General features: G+C 40.7%; 1 protein-coding gene across 1 annotated transcript; it reads left to right on the forward strand.

The window, feature by feature from the left end:
• Positions 1 to 12,726: 12,726 nt before the first annotated feature.
• Positions 12,727 to 16,128, forward strand: LOC112190033 (coproporphyrinogen-III oxidase 1, chloroplastic). The gene is made up of 8 exons (XM_024329447.2): positions 12,727 to 13,362; positions 13,457 to 13,532; positions 14,175 to 14,269; positions 14,398 to 14,481; positions 15,239 to 15,326; positions 15,418 to 15,542; positions 15,648 to 15,746; positions 15,838 to 16,128. The coding sequence occupies exons 1-8, from the start codon at positions 12,835 to 12,837 to the stop codon at positions 15,904 to 15,906; spliced, it is 1,164 nt and encodes a 387-aa protein (XP_024185215.1). The 5' UTR covers positions 12,727 to 12,834; the 3' UTR covers positions 15,907 to 16,128.
• The last annotated feature ends 2,619 nt before the right edge of the window (positions 16,129 to 18,747 follow it).

Raw genomic sequence — 18,747 nt, forward strand, 5'->3', positions numbered from 1 at the left:
CACAGTATCTCTAACTCTACCGTCTCGTGTTGCATAGATGATAGCACCGGGAGTGGTTGCACTATTCGAGGCACTCTGAAAAGCATTAAGTGGCGAGTCTCTAGATGAACTTTCAGTAGATTGCCTGGCCAAGGCTGCGTCAGCGGCCGCTCGTCTCATGTCTTCTTGCCTTGCAGCGGCGTCGGCTGCCGCTGCTTGTGTGGCCTCCTGTCTTGCGGCTAGTTCGGCCGACGCAGTCTTTGCTGCTTCTTGAGCTCTATGTTCATCGGCTGATTGTTTAACCGATGAAGCGTCTGAAGTCCCATTCCCACTTGACTCAAGTGACATTCTGATTGGAGTAAGATCGAGCTTCGGTCGTGATGGACAAAAAGTTGAATTATGTCCTGACTCTCCACACCGAAGACACTTCTTTCCCCTGTTTACACTATATGGGTTGTCTTGTTTTTGTTGACTAACCTCCTTCCCTTGCATTCAACCTTACTAAGAAAATAGCAATGTCGTCCCACTGGGCGTGCCAAAAGATGTTGCCTCTGAAAATCACCTCGGCCTATACAGCCGAGGGATCAAGGAACAAATGTCCTTCTCGATGAATAGATGCGGGGCGTGCCAGCACACGGCCAGAAGGCCAAGTGTGCAACTGTAGGTGTAGTGGATGTAAATCTGACTTATCAAGCAATTGTTAGCCGAGGAAGGAACTTATTCTCGGCTGTGGTTCGATGCCTCTAGATTAAGGACTTGGTGGCTGAAGGTCGGGTGAATTAGGTGCGGTTGTGAGAGTATGAGTAAATATAAGATTAATAGCTACTATGCGACAACGAACAGTAAATAGCACGATCAAACAAGTAAAGCATAAAGACAATAAGAAGCAAATAAAAGATAATAACAACGAAACTGAAAACTAGAATGGCTGCAAATTATTAACTATTGTTTGAAAGAAAACAAAGAGAACAATTCAAAATCGATACTAGGCTACAAGAAAGGCAAAGTAACTGAGATTGTAACTAGCAGAGCAAATAAACTAAGGAAACAGACGGAAATTCTACCTAAGCAAAAGGTAAAACGAAATAAGAAAAGCTTGATGGCTTGAGTTTCTGGAGTTGTGTGTGTGTTTTCTGTCGATGCTTCTATTTATATCGGCTGCTTTATGACTTGAACTGATCTCTTGACTCTTTGAAGTTGAGTGGAATTCGGCCTCTTCTTGCCTCAGTGACTCTATCTTGATTCGGCTTCAATACTTATCGTCGGCTGACTTGACGCTGGACTCTATCCGGATTGGCTTTGATGGACGTCATCAACGGCTGCAATTAATCTTGAAGTAGGCTATCTTGGATTGAATTCTCCTTATCGGCTGACATGAATTTCAAGTCGACTGAAATACTACTTGATCAAATTTCATCTTTATCGCTTATTGGCCTCTCTGACAATCGGCCATTATCCTTCTAAGTTGAGTTCGGATTGGAAACCAATTAGAGTATTGGCCAATGGGCTTTTAGACAATAAACCAATGACTACGGGCCGGCCGATAACCAAAGGCCAAACTTTCGAAACCCTCTATCGGCCTATTTTTATGTGACTCGTCTTAGATCAGATGAATTGTCCAATTATTCATCGGCCAACATTTTTGGCAATCGGCCCAATTATTTGTTGAGTGGCAAACTGTAACTAGAAATCATTCAATAACTATGCACATTAGCTACGTCCGAGTGGCCATGCAAATGTGGGTACAAACAGACTGCTCGTGTCAGATTATTTCAGTTGCCGTGACGTGTGCCGTTCTTGGCGAGCTGCAATTGACAGCAAGCGTTGCCTTCTTGCTAATCAACTCCCATGGCTTTTACTCAATTCCCATTACTCATTCTACATCAAAGACGACTACTTTGTGAGTGATCGGCAAATTTACGAATCAAACAAATGGCATACATGTATCCCTAACCCTAAGTGCCGCGTTGTATCAATTGAGCATTGGCACAGATGGCGCCCACGTTACTTGGGGAGTTGCGTTGGATCAATTGAGGGTTGGCTGATCATGGCTGCTAGTACACATTCATTTAGTTTTCGCTTTTTCCTCTTGAATCCGGTATCAGGAGCTCGAATTATGCTCCCACCAAATTCCACACTTGAGTGCTCCTACGAGACGAAAGCAGTAGCCTCTTCAGTACCAACAATAACAAGGTGGCAGCTGCCACGGCCGGGGTGTTATGTGTAATGTGTCTTGCCTTCACTTTGAAAAAGAAGGTGGTTTGACTTTTTGTGCGCCCGCTGATAAATCGTGGACCTTCATTGAGGCCAAGGCGGATCTAGAACTTGGAGATATAGAAATAATTGATGGGAAATTATATGCGGTAGGTAGACACCCATTAGAGCCTTAGAGGTTTTAATGTTGTTTGACATCCAATTAGATTCCAGTGGTGGCGGACTTCATACCTACACCACTGAAAAGATTATTACTCTTCACCCCAATGTCGAGAGAATAGTGTTAGAAGTTACACAAAATTAGTACTATAAACTATCTCAGAATAAGCACATGTAAACACATATACTGCAGATTGCATATTAGGATTGCTGTTGTAGTCGCATCCTAATTTAGGACTGCAAACCTATATCTATCCTAATGTCTGAAAATTAACATGAACATAAGATCAACTATGACAAATATAGGATTGATATGTTGCTCTGATCCTAAGTTAGGATGAGTGAGATATTGCGATCCTATGAAACAGTAAGTACATATATATATCGCACCAAGCAATATAAATTGAAATCAAAGATAAAGAGATTGTAGAGATACTAACTAGATTCACTGCTCCTTGCATTGTTCTTCTCCTAGATTCACCCTTGATCTCATATTGTTAATGGGACAATTCGATTGAGGTGTGGTGCTCTAGCAGGGATCAATGCAGGCGTTGTTTATCCTTTATATCAGACAAAACAGTTATGCAGTTCCATCCATTAAGGAACTGCTGCATAACTTCCTTATCATTGTCAGATTGGATTGATATTGATAACCACACCATTTGAAATTCAAATTCAAACAGATTTCAATATATATAAAACTATTTTCGATTACAAGTTTATATATACAACGTATTAGTATTTATTTGAACTCTAAACTTCTCAAAAATATCAGCTTAACTAGACAATGCTGATGTCTAGTTCTAATAAGGCTTTACAAATAGTTGAATACAGAGACATTTATTTTGGTCTGGAGTTGAAAACAGATACTACTATCAGTGTTGTTACCTAGCAAAAGGTTCTGAATCAAAAGACTTGTTTCTGATTTTGCATAAGGGTGATTATATTCGTGGCAAGACCATAGGATTTCAAGTGTTGAAGTTGGAGAATAATGTTTCTACTGGTCCTCAGTGGGTAGAGATTGTTGACCTTGGCGATCAGGTATTGTTTATGGGCGAGACCAACAACAAATTCATTTCTTCTGGTAGTATTTCACATGATCAAACACTCGAAAGAAACTCTGTCTATTTTGCATTCGATTGGCCTAAAACATGCGAATCTGGGGTGTTTTCGTTGACAAATAGGAGCATCAAACCTTGGAATATTCCTAATAAGGAACAGTTGCATACGGGACTGAATCAGACTCTTTGGTTCACACCAAATCCTTGGCAGCTAGCTTTTAATTTGTGTCTTCCTGATTCCTAATTATGAGCTGTAATGGCTCTATGAAGTTTCATTGATCCTTCCCTTCTTGATGGGATCGAGTTGCTGAAAAGAGTACATATATATTTTGTTATGCTTGTACAACTTCCACAAATGTGGTTGCTTTGAATGCAATGATTGCAGGCTATGTTCAGTACGTGTGACATAATGGCTGAAGCTCTACATATTGATCTCTTTCCAGAAAAAATGATTAACAAGCAGTGGCGGAACTGTGTAGTGGGCTAGTTGGGCTGTAGCCCAAACGAGATTTAGGCTGAAAATGTCTCAAGTATACCTATTCTTACCCTAAGCCCATAGGAAAAAAAAAAAATATATATATATACTCTTGTGTCGACAACAGCTGTGCCGCCTGTGCGCCTGTGCGACTTCGTCCTCCTCATTCCTTGGCCAAGTCGATTGAAGCCCTCGACTTCGTCGCCTGACTCGCCTCGTCGGTTCGTCCTTCACTCCTTCAGACTTCAGTGAGTTCAGTTCTTCACTCCTCATTCCTCAACAAGCTTAAGTCGGTCAGTCCTCACTCCTCAGTCCTCTCTCTCTCAAGTCTCATGACTCTCATCTGAAATTTCATGAACCAAGTCAACCAACCTAAAATTTCACGAACCCACAGATTTACAGGTACAATTTCATATTAAAATTGATGGGTTTTGCTTGAAATTGAGTATCTTACCTATGTGTTTTGCTTGAAATTGAGGAGCAGATCGGAGATTCGGAAGATTGAGTGAAGGCGTGAAGCAGATCGGAGACTCGGAGAGTCGGAGTCCGGACTCCGGACTTCCGGAGGTCGACGCGGTGGCCGGCGAGTCGGTGTCTTGGTGAGTGCCGTGACTGCTTTGAGATTTCAGACTGGAGACTGGAGAGTGGAGGCCCGACCGCCCGAGGCAGTCTGGAATGAAATTGGAATGAAATTGGGCTGGAGGTGTGGTCCTGTGCGGCTGTGCGTGCGTGCGTCTGTGATAGTGTGATCTGTCAGTCTGTGAGTCTTCCTTTGGAAATTGGAATGAAATTGCTTTGCTGAATTGCTGTTTGATACTTTGATTATGTCATTATGTGGCTTGTTGATTTGTTGATTTGTTGATTATGCGTCTGTTGATTTGTTGATTATGCGTCTGTTGATTTGTTGATTTGTTGTCTTGTTGAACTGTTGTTGAGTCTTCAATCACTAATTGGATAATTATGTCATGGTTTGCATAACTAATCATCTGTTGTTTTGCATATTATTCTGATATTGATACATATATAATATTATAGGTATTGATTTAAATGACGGATCACCGTAAACCCAAGTGATACAAAAATCTTTTGTCATGGTTTACAAATGATACTCCACCAAGTGGTAGTGGGAGTAGAAATGTGACGTCTAATTCTGTGAACGATGTACCTCTAAACTCGTCTCCATCTATTCTAGAAGAATGTCATAATGAAAGAATTGAGAGAGAGGAAAATTTTGATGTTACTTCTCTTGAGCGGGATCCAGGATTACGACGTCCAATATGCAAGTATCCTTTGAATGATCGTGACAATATTCGAAGAGCTTATGTGGTCTTAGGGCCATATCAACCTCACTTAAGTAGTTATCCATCTTCTTTTGATGGAGGTCAAGGTCGAAAATTTAATTACAAATGGTTCAAAGAGTGGCCTTGGCTTGAGTATTCCATAGAGTTGGATAAAGCATATTGCTTCCCTTGTTTTCTATTTGATAGTTATCCTTCCCATCATCCGACATTCACTGAGTGTGGGTTTCAAGGTTGGAAGAATGTTATGTCAAAACAACACTTTGCAACGGGCAGGGGCTACTCGTTGGGGTTCACATCTTCGCTCTATTTCAAGTTTGATTAGATTATTTGGAGCGACCAAAACAACTCTTGCAGATTTGGTTGGTAATGGACCAAATAAAGTACAAGGAGAAGCAAAGAGTGTAGGTAAGGCTATGATTCGTTTTGATTTTGTGTTTTGCTTGATTTTGATGCATGATGTTATGAGGATTAGTTAGTTTTGGATTTATGCTTGTAACTTTTAATTTACGGGGTTTTGGTTTTATGTCCCCCCCGTTGTATGTTTTGAATGATAAAAACAAAGGCGTGAGGATGAGCCTCCCACTGGGTTCCAAACCTCAAAAAAATAGAAGTTCGCAAAATTTTTATGTACTAAAAATTAGCCTAACCCATTTTTAGATCCTGGTTCCGCCACTGTTAACAAGGATGTAAAAGAAATTATAAATCACACAGTAGTGATAAATAGAAGAAATTATGAATCACACAATATATAGTGATAAACTCAGGCCACGTATGAAGACAATTACAATCTTGGCCTAATTTATTTCAAAATATAAACAATCTCCAAATAGAGTTTATAGAACGAGAAGAAACTACTTCTATCATTTTACACAACAGGTGCAAGGAAGACATTACATATGTGAAAAGCATCAGTGCTCACTGGAAGGCTACTGGTTGTAGTAAGAAAGAGCGGAATATCTGCATAACGTTAAAAATCATCATAAAAACAACCACACTAGTGATTGACCCAATTGACGATGGATTGTAAAGGTACTCCCGTTTGATCGATGTTATCCATCTTCGTAGCCAACGGTGTCCATGAAGTCAAGTATAACAAGATTGAGACTTAATTGTCTGAAATTCACATTCATCTGTTTTGCATATGTTTATATAGAGGGTTTTACATAAATATAAAACCTAGCTACACTCATTATGTCTACCATTATATCCTAACTACACTCATGATGTCTACCACACTCGTGATGCTTTTCCAGCTCACGCTAACACTCCCCCTCAAGTTGGCGCATATACATCAACCATGCCCAACTTGCTTAGTGAGTCATAAAACGCCTTCCTGGAAACCCCTTTGGTAAGTATATCTGCAAGTTGCTCTTCAGTTGGAACAAAAGGAAAGCTAATAATTTTGGCATCCAGCTTCTCCTTTATAAAGTGACGATCAACCTCCACATGCTTGGTACGATCATGTTGTACTGGATTCTGTGATATGTCAATGGCTGCCTTGTTGTCACAATACAACTGCATAGAACTTTTGAGTTTGAAACCCAGATCATGTAACAGATTTCTCAGCCACAACAATTCACATACTCCGTGAGCCATACCTCTATACTCAGCCTCAGCACTGGATTGCGCCACAACTTTCTGTTTCTTACTCTTCCATGTAACTAAATTACCTCCCACAAAGGTAAAGTAACCTGAAGTTGACCTCTTATCTGTGATATTTCCATCCCAATCAGCATCTGTGAAGCCACAAACCTCGAGAATGCTGTTGTGTTTAGAAAACATTACTCCTCTCCCTGGAGCTGACTTCAAGTACCTTAAAATTCTTACAACAGCATCCATGTGACTCTCACTCGGGTTATGCATGAACTGACTTACTACACTCACTGCATATGCAACATCTGGTCTAGTATGAGCCAAATAAATCAAGCGCCCAACTAACATCTGATAGCGAGCTCGATCAGTAGGTACCTGATCTGGATACTCAGCTAGATAATGATTCTGTTCAATAGGAGTATCAACAGGTCTACAATCCAACAAACCTGTTTCTGTTAGCAAGTCAAGAACGTACTTCCTCTGGCACAGGTAGATCCCTTCTCTCCCCCTGGCTACCTCAATTCCCAAGAAGTACTTAAGTTCACCCAAGTCCTTCATTTCAAACTCAGAGGCTAGCTGTCTCTGCAGTCTATCCATCTCAACAGTATCATTGCCAGTGATTACCATATCATCCACATAAATAATTAGAGCTGTTACCTTCCCTTGTTGATGCTTGAGGAACAAGGTATGATCTGAGTTGCTCTGTTTGTAACCAACCTTCCGCATGAATTGTGAAAATCTCCCAAACCAAGCACGAGGCGATTGTTTGAGACCATACAGAGACTTTCTCAATTTGCATACAAAATCACCAGGAGAAGCAACTACATACCCAGGTGGAAGGCTCATGTACACTTCCTCGGCTAACTCTCCATGAAGAAATGCATTCTTGACATCGAACTGCCGGAGTGGCCAGTTTAAACTAGCAGCAAACGAAAGCAGAACTCGAATAGTGTTCATCTTGGCAACAGGAGCAAACGTTTCATCGTAGTCTATACCATACGTCTGAGTAAACCCCTTTGCTACAAGGCGTGCTTTGTACCGATTCACTGATCCATCTGCATTATGCTTCACGGTAAACACCCAACGACACCCTACAACCTTCTTGCCTTGTGGTGGAGGCACAAGTTGCCAAGTATTGCTCTTCTGTAACGCCTCCATCTCTTCCTCCATTGCCTTCCTCCACTTTGGATCCCCCAATGCATCCTGCACTTTGTTAGGTACTGATACAACAGATATTTGATTCACAAAAGATTCATATGACTTAGACAACCTCCTAGTGGACATATAATTGGCTACTGGGTATTTTGATTTGGCAGTACGAGTAGGTTCATATCTTTTGATTGACTGACCCCGAGTGATCCTATTTGGTAACACATATTGCCCAACATTAGACTCATTACTACTAGTACTAATGGGTGGACATACCTCAAATGAGTGATCTTCAGTACCAGGAAGTTGTGGGTCAGGGGTAGAAGCAATGGTAGGAGGGACAGTTGTGTCTTCAACATCCTTTTCGGCCATAGAAACTGGTGCTTGGATGTTTGGAGCTTCAGCTTCTGGAGACGGCGAGCTAATGAACTCAACTGGATCCGTCAAAACACCACCTGCTTCTTCTCCTCCTTCTGATTCCTCCCCCTCTCCATGATACAGCTCTTCAAAAAATGAATTCTCCCCCTGAAGAGCTGTATCTGAAGAGGAAAAATACTCATGTCCTCAAAGAAAGTAACATCCATAGTGACATAGTACTTTCGAGTAGGTGGATGAAAGCACTTGTACCCTTTATGATACCCCCCGTAGCCAACAAACACACACTTAAGTGCCCGAGCATCCAATTTAGACCTCTGGTTCTTAGGAACATGGACAAAAGCAACACAACCAAAGACACGAGCTGGAAGATTATGAAATGAAGGTAAGGAGACGTGAGAGGCAAGAACCTCAAATGGGATTTTGCCCTGAAGGACACTAGAGGGAAGACGATTGATAAGATGGGCGAAAGCATATACAGCATCGCCCCAAAGATACTTAGGCATATGAGCACTAAAGAGAAGGGCACGAGCCATATCAAGTAAATGACGGTTTTTCCTTTCAGACACTCCATTTTGTTCAGGTGTTTGTGGACATGTGGTTTGGTGAACAATCCCATGGGTGTTAAAAAACTCTTGGAAAACATGATTAACATATTTCCCCCCATTGTCAGAACGAAGGACTTTAATGGTGCTATGGTACTGTGTTTGAACAAGAGTACGAAAAGTTTGGAAAGCTGGAAAGACTTCATCTTTGGTTTTAAGAAGGGCAACCCATGACAATCTCGTACAATCATCAATAAACAACACAAAATATCGCATACCCGATACAGTGGGCTCTCTAGAAGGTCCCCAAACATCAGAATGAATCAACTCAAAAGGAATAACACTTTTATGAGACACTCTAGGAGAATAAGTTACACGATGACTCTTGGCTAAAACACATGTTTCACAACGTAAAGCAGACTCATTCACACCAATAAACAGAGTAGGCATGGTTGTTTTCATAAGACTAAATGAAGGATGCCCTAAACGGCGATGCCACAACCAAATTTCACTTATCTTATCAGAATTTGAAGTCAAAGCGACTCGGGACTGTGCTCCTGGTTTCTCTCCTGCGTATGTCTGATCCAGATGGAACAACCTGCCCCTCATATACCCCCGACCGACTATCTCCCTAGTGAGAAGATCCTGAAAAATCACGTACATAGGATAAAAGGTTACAGAGCATTTAGACTCAGTATTCATCTGTGGAACAGATATCAAGTGATGAGACAAGTCAGGTACATATAACACATTATGAAGCTCTAAAGAAGGAGTAATACGAACTGACCCTGACCCTAACACGGGGAAAGCCTCACCATTGGCATTGGTTACATAGGACACTGGTGGGGAAGACAATTCAGTAAAATATGATTTATCATAAGTCATATGATCGGAGGCACCAGAATCAATAATCCATGTATCAGAACCAACAAAGTTAGAAATCTTTAAAGCCATACCAATTATACCACGACCAGCTATAGAGGCTGTAGGAGTAGCCCCACCTGTCGTACGATGATTCTGTCCGACCACACCATAGAAGTCTGGTCCGTGGACTAGCTGAACCGCAGCTGCTTTCGCTTTAGGACGATAACCTTTCTTTTTAGGGTACCCGTTCAGTTTCCAACAAGTCGCTCGAACATGTCCAAGGTTATTGCAATAAGAGCATTGAGGACGAGGGCGGTTGGTGAAGCTTTGTGGGACAGAAACTTCAACCTTCCGAACCTCATGGATTTTGGAACTCTGACCTTCACTGTCATCACCACCCATTGCCATAGTACAATAGCAAACAACACACAAATCCCAAAGTATGCAGCAGAAATAAGAAGAACAAATAAATTTTTTTATTTTTTTTTTTACTGTAAGGTTTGCTTGGTTTGAGTTTGTTGGATCTCACACTTAATCTCACACTCCCACCACTGCTTGGCCTTTTCAGCTTTTGACTAGGGACTACTGTATTGCCGTCTCTCTCCTCCTATCTTTTCTCCGCTCCAATCTCTGATCTTCGGCGTTGCAGAAGATCGATCTGATGTCAGACGAAGCAGGTGGACGAATATCGAAAGCAGGTAGACGAAGATCGAAGATCGATCTGATGTCAGACGAAGGTCAGGGAGAAGGGCGCCGGCGATCAGAGACAGACCGGATCGATCTGTCTTTTGCTGAAGATGAAGCCGAACTGATGTGAGAACGAAGCCGAACTGATGTGAGAACAAAGCCGAACTGTCGGTCTTTGGGTGGGTGCCTAAAGTAATCTGTCGGGTCTGGTCTGGGCAAAGCGACGACGGCGTCTGGTCTGGGCACGACTGGCTGTTGTGAGAATGAAGCCGAACTGAGATCGACGCCGAACTGAGAATGAAGCCGCCCTGGAAGAATGACGACGGAGGATGACGCCGAACTGAGAATGATCTGGAATCACCGCCGCCCTCGAAGAACGACGGAGGATGACGCCGAACTGCTGGGATTCAGCGATCTGCGGTAAACGACAGCGGACGAAGGCCGATCTGATGTCGGAGATAGACGAAGACGAGGCCGGAAGCGGGGCGACGCCGGACTGATGGGAGGGAGAGTAACGACCGGAAGCAGGGAGACACCTGACTGATGGGATTCGGTGATCTGTCTGTCTGGAACACAAGACGAGCCGGTCTGGGCGATCTGTCTGTTGCTGAAGACGCAGTCGAGCGAAGCCGAAGGCTGTGGCTGAAGACAAAGTCGAGCGAACAAACAAGATGAAGAGGACGTCTAGACGATCTGCAGGTTGAGAGGTTTGAAATGATCTGCAGTTGGAGAGGTTTGATGAGTCTGATCTTGGGGCAGATGAAGGACAGACGAGAAGCCTATCTGCTTGGATGAAGGCTGCCTGCTTTGATGAAGACTGCTGGCTTGATGGGTGCAGAGAGCAAATTGCTCTGAGATGGGTGATGAATGATTGCAGGCGAAGATCGGTCTCGGAAGAGACGAAGATCTGAACAAAGAACTAAGGAGACAAAGTCCTTTCAGATCTCTGCTCTGATACCAAGTCAAGTATAACAAGATTGAGACTTAATTGTCTGAAATTCACATTCATCTGTTTTGCATATGTTTATATAGAGGGTTTTACATAAATATAAAACCTAGCTACACTCATTATGTCTACCATTATATCCTAACTACACTCATGATGTCTACCACACTCGTGATGCTTTTCCAGCTCACGCTAACACATGATACTTAATTGTATTGGAATTCGACTAGAAGAGTGGCAGCAGGAGGTGGTGGTAATGGTGGTGGTAATACTAATGTCTTTGAAGAAACCGACAATGTCCTCCTTGCTCAATTCGATATTTACAATTTTTTTCTGCATGAGAAGCTCTTCATCTTTGCTAGATTTAACAGGTCATATAAGACCTTGGCATAAGAGATCAGTTGATACTTGCGGTGCCTTGAGTCACAATGAGGTTTCTAGAAACACAATTTTTTATTGTCCAATTCTATTGCTGCAATTCTCATACTCCATTGAGGAAGGTAAAGTTGATTACGTGTGTTTATTTATTTAAATAAGGAATTAGACGATATTAGTTTATAAAAATAGCGAGGACTATTCTGTCACAGTCGCCAGCTCTTTCAATGCATTGTCAACGACCTGATCTGTGGCACCCAAGCATAGCCTCACCTGAGTCTGCTACCTTCACTGAGTCTCTTTGACCGACTCCGCAAAACAAGTCGAGCCACCATTGGTTTCTAATTGAATCCGACCCACCGACGTGTAGAAAAGCCGGATTCAACCTTGTAAATCTTCTTCTTTGTCAAGGAGCACACACATCGAAAGATCGCAGCTCCGTTGTCCCTACATCGTCTTCTCAACACGATCTTTTGGTCAACACCCAAACCCCATGCAGAGAGAGGCGCACTCTAATAGATCGATACCACGAAATCCCAAAAGATTTCACCGCCGCTCTCTGCCTCTCTCTACTCGAAACCTGATCCGAGTTGATTTGATTTTGATTTTAATGATGTTTCCAGTCCTGAGAATCTTCACCAAATATTGAACATGAATTATCATACAAATCAATATGATTCATTACTAAGTATTGAAGAATGTCAAAAAGAAGAGTGAAATACACTCTCTTAAAATTCTCATAAAAGAAAAATTAAATTACTAAAAAAGAAAATATAAAGTGTGAATTGTAAAATAAAGAAATGTGTACGGGGATCTAGAAATAAATTTATTTGTCAATTGCAGCAAATTTAAAAAATATAAAATAAAATTTTCACTTTTTACCAGTTGTTTGACCTTGACTAGCCAACAGTAAAAGACCCAAATCCCACAGTATTGTAATCTGGGAGTGGATAATCCAATGGGTACAGAACAAAGTCTCTCCCTTGTTTTTGACTGGGCGCGCCTTATCATATCACGATTCCCATCTCTCTCATTTCCAATCTGCTCCCTCTCTCTCCCTCTCAGTCATTGCTAATGTGACACAAAGCCACAGACTTCGAAATCCACCGCAATGCCGCCACCAGCCGCACTCTCAGCTTCTTCCTCCTTCACCCTCCTCTCCCCATCTCCCTCCCCTTCTCCAAAGCTCGCTTCTTTCCACTCCAAACACCACTCCTTCCACTCCGCCACGCGCTTCACGCGCCTCCGCCGCGCCCGCTCACTCGCTCCGCGATGCGCAGTCATCGAGAAAGAGACGCCGGAGACGGAAAAGCCCGATACTTTCCTCCGCGAGTCGTCGTCGCCGACCTCAGTCCGGGCCCGGTTCGAGAAGATGATAAGGGAGGCGCAGGACACAGTGTGTGAGGCCATCGCCGCCGCGGACGGCGGAGGCAAGTTTAAGGAGGACGTGTGGTCGAGGCCGGGCGGCGGAGGAGGTATCAGTAGAGTCCTCCAAAACGGCGCCGTTTGGGAGAAGGCTGGGGTTAATGTGTCTGTTGTGTATGGAGTTATGCCTCCTGAGGCTTATAGAGCTGCCAAGGGCGCCCCCACTGATCACAAGCCCGGCCCGGTGCCGTTCTTCGCCGCCGGAATTAGCTCGGTGATTGCTTGATTTTTGCTCTGTTTGTGAGAAATGTTGCACATTTTGGCTGTTTATTTTGTGTAATTGGATTTTGGTTTTGATTGTTTTACAGGTTTTGCATCCAAAGAACCCTTTTGCTCCTACTTTGCATTTCAATTATCGGTATTTCGAAACAGATGCTCCCCAAGGTATGATCATGAAGTGTGTAGTTACTGTTTTGTATACTGTACATTGCTTGTTTTGAGTAGGCCGGCTTGAATCCAGTTCTAGAGGGGTTACTGATGAAGTAGATATTCCGGTTGTATCATTGTTTATCATAATCATGTTTAGACAATGCGAAACCATATAAGTTATTGCTCGCAAAAGGCTGATTCAGATAGAAATGCTTGTCTCTAGAAAAATTTGGATAGAAATGTGCACATTGTTAATATTGGAGTGAATAATGTAAAATGCAGAAAACATAAGATGTAGGATACTGTGCTCACTCACTTGCAAAATGCTAGAAGAAAAGAAGAAATATTCATATTCTTGGTTGCTTCCTTTACGTGGTTGGTTGACATTGAATAATGATCATGGTTGTATAAATTATTCCAAGTTGTAATACTGATGGTAATACTAGCAGTTGAGGCAGCAGAAACAATGGTAACATTTACTATGGCAATAACATGTTTCAGCTCTTACACATGTTGATTTTGTACCCTGAGAAGATAAAGCATACTTCTCCTCTTGTTCTATTCTGAATTTTTGCATCTGCCTTACATCAGTTGCATATGTACCTAATATATGAAAAAGAAAGATGCTCAACTCTCCTGATATCTCGCCTTCTGCAGATGCTCCTGGAGCACCTAGGCAATGGTGGTTTGGAGGTGGAACTGACTTGACGCCTGCTTATATTTTTGAGGAGGATGTTAAACATTTTCATTCAGTATGTACTCAATAACAGAGCTTGCCTCTTGATGTTGTGAGCTTAAAGCTCCACTTCTTTAACATCCTTTCTATTTTGAAAATTGTTATGGCTTTAACTAACTGCAGAGTGATGTTGGCCTTCTGTAGGTTCAGAAAAGTGCTTGCGACAAATTTGATCCTACCTTCTATCCTCGGTTCAAGAAATGGTGTGATGATTATTTCTATATCAAGGTATTTTGATTAAACCTTTAACTGGTATTGATATGATAAGGTATCAATTATGCACTCATATTAAAATTAAATAATAAATAAGTAAGTAAACTAACTTATATCTGGTAAACTTCTTGGAACTACCCAATATGTATCTACCTGCCAAATAACTGATAATCATCTTTGGGTACTCATATAAAAACTTTATGGTATCGTTCTTTGAAATTGGTCTGTTGAATTCTCATCGTAGTGCAATTGCTTGGGTTGTGGTTCTGTGATTAAGTCCTGTCAAACCACTCAGGCTCTTACAATTTCACTAAGGTTTACTCATTAGAAATTCCTTGTAGACACATAAACATACAGGACTGAAACTAGGGATATAATGTCTGTTTCATGTATCATTTTGAGCTCTCATGCTGACCATGTCGGCTGTAGTTATACAATTCAGATATATTGATAATATCCTCGTAATATGAACTACAGAGCATCTATATGTTAGATGTTAACAACTGCATTGTTATGGTGTTTCTTGTAAAATGTAAATAAACAAGGAAGTGTGGGATATGGCCTTTCCTAGGATAGTGTTTAGGTTGCCTAATTCATCAGAGGCTTGGCTTGAATATGTACCAATATGCATCCATTACTCTTAAAATGGTGTTTTGTTTTTTGTCGTGATGGAATGAATAGAAGTACTTGTGCACTTGGAATTGCTTATTTAAGATGCCAGAGTTATCTGATCAGGTATTGCTTTATGCTCAATGATCATTTCTGTATGCAGCATCGTGATGAGAGACGAGGGCTTGGGGGAATATTTTTTGATGATCTAAATGACTATGATCAGGAGATGCTTCTTTCTTTTGCCACTGGTAAATGGTTGGAAACATAGGATGCTCTTCCTGTTGATATTTTCCACTAATTATTTCATTAATTCTAGTTGATCCATTCTTTGACTTGCAGAATGTGCAAACTCTGTGGTCCCTGCTTATGTACCAATTATAGAGAAAAGGAAGGATACACCATTTACAGAGGACCATAAGGCATGGCAGCAATTGCGAAGAGGGAGATATGTTGAATTCAATTTGGTATGAAAACTAGTCTTGAAGATGTTAAAAGAAAAAAAAAAAAAATTCAAATAATCAATAATTTTGTAAATGAGGTCCAACTGATGTTTTTCTTGTATACGAAAGGTTTATGATCGTGGAACAACTTTTGGACTAAAGACAGGAGGTCGAATTGAGAGTATTCTTGTCTCTCTTCCACTGACTGCTCGGTGGGAATACGACCATGTAAGCTTCCTGGATGATACTCTATTTCCTATATTACTGAAATGGTTTGAAGTTTTGATGTATGAGCAAGTAAATCTTGTTTGGTGTGCAGAAACCAGAAGAGGGAAGCGAAGAATGGAAACTATTAGATGCGTGCATCAACCCAAAGGAATGGGTTTAATGTTCTGAAGTATATTATGCATCATTTTGAGATTTTTACTTCTTTTATCACCTTCCAGTCCCCCTTTTTCTTTGTTTCTTTAATAGTTGAGGGTTAGAAGTTCATCAAAAGTAGTCTAGTACATGTACAAGGTGATGTAAGTTTTGAATAATGTTAGAAATATCATTTTTTTTTTAAAAAGAAATTGGAAACTCTAGCTGCAGAAGTCATGAGATTGGTTAACATCTGCTAACTTTTTGTGTTGACATCAAGAGCAACAAAAGATTTCCTCTCAATCAATGTTACACTTGTGGTTGAATTATACTTGTGGACATGCAACTTTGTAATCATCAACCTCAGTTAATGATGATAAAGATATAATTATTGATGTATAACATTTCCTCAAGTTGATGCCGTAGGTTTTTCATTTCTGTTCAAAACTCAAAAATTAATACACTAATTTGGTCCTTTTAAGAGAGCTCATGAACTTCTTTTGCTTGAATTCCTGAAAAGAACAGGTAAACATCAAATCATCAAGAGAAAAAAAAAATGTCAGGCACAACTTAATTCGATCATAACTCAGAAACTACAATATTCAAAGCTCTTGTACACAAAATTTTAACAGATAACAAAAGACTGAAAATAATTCTTGGAGTTTCAGATGTTTCAGCTACCGAATTCTGGTGAGACTAAAGTGTCTAAGTACACAACTACTGCTGCACTGTGCAAAATAGTCGGAGCCTGAAAAACAGTCCTATATTTATTTTCTTTGGGATTATATTTTACGAAGTCCTTTCCATCCAAAATCATCAAAACTTCACCATTCTCCACAACATGCTTTGGTCTTAGAGATATCTTGTAAGGTATAATATTGGTAGGAATGTTCATGAGCTTAGTCCAAGGTTTATTGATCCCATATTCATTCATCACCCATATTGTCATTGGCATAGATCTGATATTACTGTAAGTGTAATAGCATAGACAATTTCTTATAGTTCCAATTCCCATCCTAAACATTGGTCCGTACTCAATACGGCATAATGTGTCACATTTCTCCTCTGCCAAATCAAAAGAAACGATTCTAGTAGACTTGTACATTGAATCTAGCCAATGTAGTGCTCCATTTACAAAGCACCCTTGCCCATTCAAATAATGAACAAACTCGAAGTCTTGAACGGTCCTCCATGAACCTGTTTTAACTGTAAAGATAGCAATTTTGGTTTTTTTAGCTACTTTATTTCTAGCTCCCAATATAAGCTTGTAATCATCAGTGGTGGAATCATAACCGAATCCATGAATACTTATTGAATCCTTGGTAAAATTATGTTCCGGTACTTTCTTGGCCACTCTAGTACTAGGGTTCCATAAGAAAATATCATCACAGTATAATCCATGAAACATCGTCGCTTGCAAACATATCAAGCCATTGCAAGAACCAAGAATTCGAGACCGGTCAAGAATGTCATCTTCAAAAGCATCGCGCTGACGAATATGATCATGATCCTCCAATCCTTGGAGATCTACGATTCTGGGACTAGTATATAAGAGATTCAGAAGCCTGGAGCGGTTGGATGTGTCTGTGACTGCATGGCCGAGGTGCTTCTTAACAAAATAAGAATCTGAGATTAAAGCCCTCCATGACTTGCATACACTTCGGAATCGTAACAAAGATTTGACCGGAAGCCTTGACAGTATCTCAACTATGATATCGTTGACATCCTCGTCGTGGTCGTAATGACGAGGTCGTTTTGGCAAGGAAACCAGTTGTTGCTGCCGGACGAGGGCCTCTGCCATGCTAATCAATGGTGACGCTAGCTAGCTTGCTTTCTTTGAAAGAAAACCCTAAAGCATAAAAATGGCCTTCGTAGGATTTTTGCATTCCTTCCCAAGGACTTTATAAGCTAGCAGTCCTAGCACTAGATCCCCAACAAACCTGATGGGTGTAGGAATATGGTAGTTAATGTCATGTACTAATAAAAGGAGTGGGAAAAGAATGATACTAAGTCAGAGGCTCACTATGTGTTATTTATTTATTTTTATTTTTTTGAATAACACTGAGTTATTTAGGAGATCGTAATTTAAAAGGCTCTCGCGTTAAAAAAATAAATTAAATTGATGATATGTTTACACTTGGTTCCCAGCTAAAAAACACAGGCATGCACAAAATTACTAGAATCATGAAGCCAACTATTCCAGCAAAAAGTTGTAAAGGTACTTATAATTCAACCTTGCTGCAGGGTGGTATCAGAGGATTGGAAATGAAATCCCGGGACATTGGATCAAACATTTCAACTCCATCTGTGATAGGTTGAACTTTTTACTGGACCGGTGGTCCCTTGGTATAAACTATGCACAGCATATATATTGAAAGCTTTGTTTCATGCTTCCAAGCTTGCAGTTTTTTGAGGTTTTTGGTCAGGGAGTTTATTTTGATTCCCGTTTGGAAAGCAAACCACAGCTGTTCATGTACTATTTATTCAAATTTGTATTAAGTTTTCGATTGGGTTGCAGGTACTTTCAGAAATCTTATTTATAGAGCTTTTTCAAGTACAAATTAAAATATCAATTTAATTTCTTATACATGACTTTTCTCTTATATATTAATAATTAGTTCATTGATAGGCATATATTATGTGGATAGAGTACTGGTTGAGGTAGACCATTATTGAAAAACTTTGGCTAAAAGGAAAACATGATCCAAGACATAGCCATGCACAAACCACAGCAAACATATTTGGGATATGCAACTATTGACATGTAGAAAGCTCCAAGAGAAGGCTATATAATCTGTTTTGAAAATAAAATATCTCCTGTTTTTCAAGAAACTTCTAAATAAAACTGCTACCAACTTTCTATTTCAAA

This window comes from Rosa chinensis, chromosome 2 (genome assembly GCF_002994745.2).
Source record: "Rosa chinensis cultivar Old Blush chromosome 2, RchiOBHm-V2, whole genome shotgun sequence".
In the NCBI taxonomy this organism is placed as follows: Eukaryota; Viridiplantae; Streptophyta; class Magnoliopsida; order Rosales; family Rosaceae; genus Rosa; species Rosa chinensis.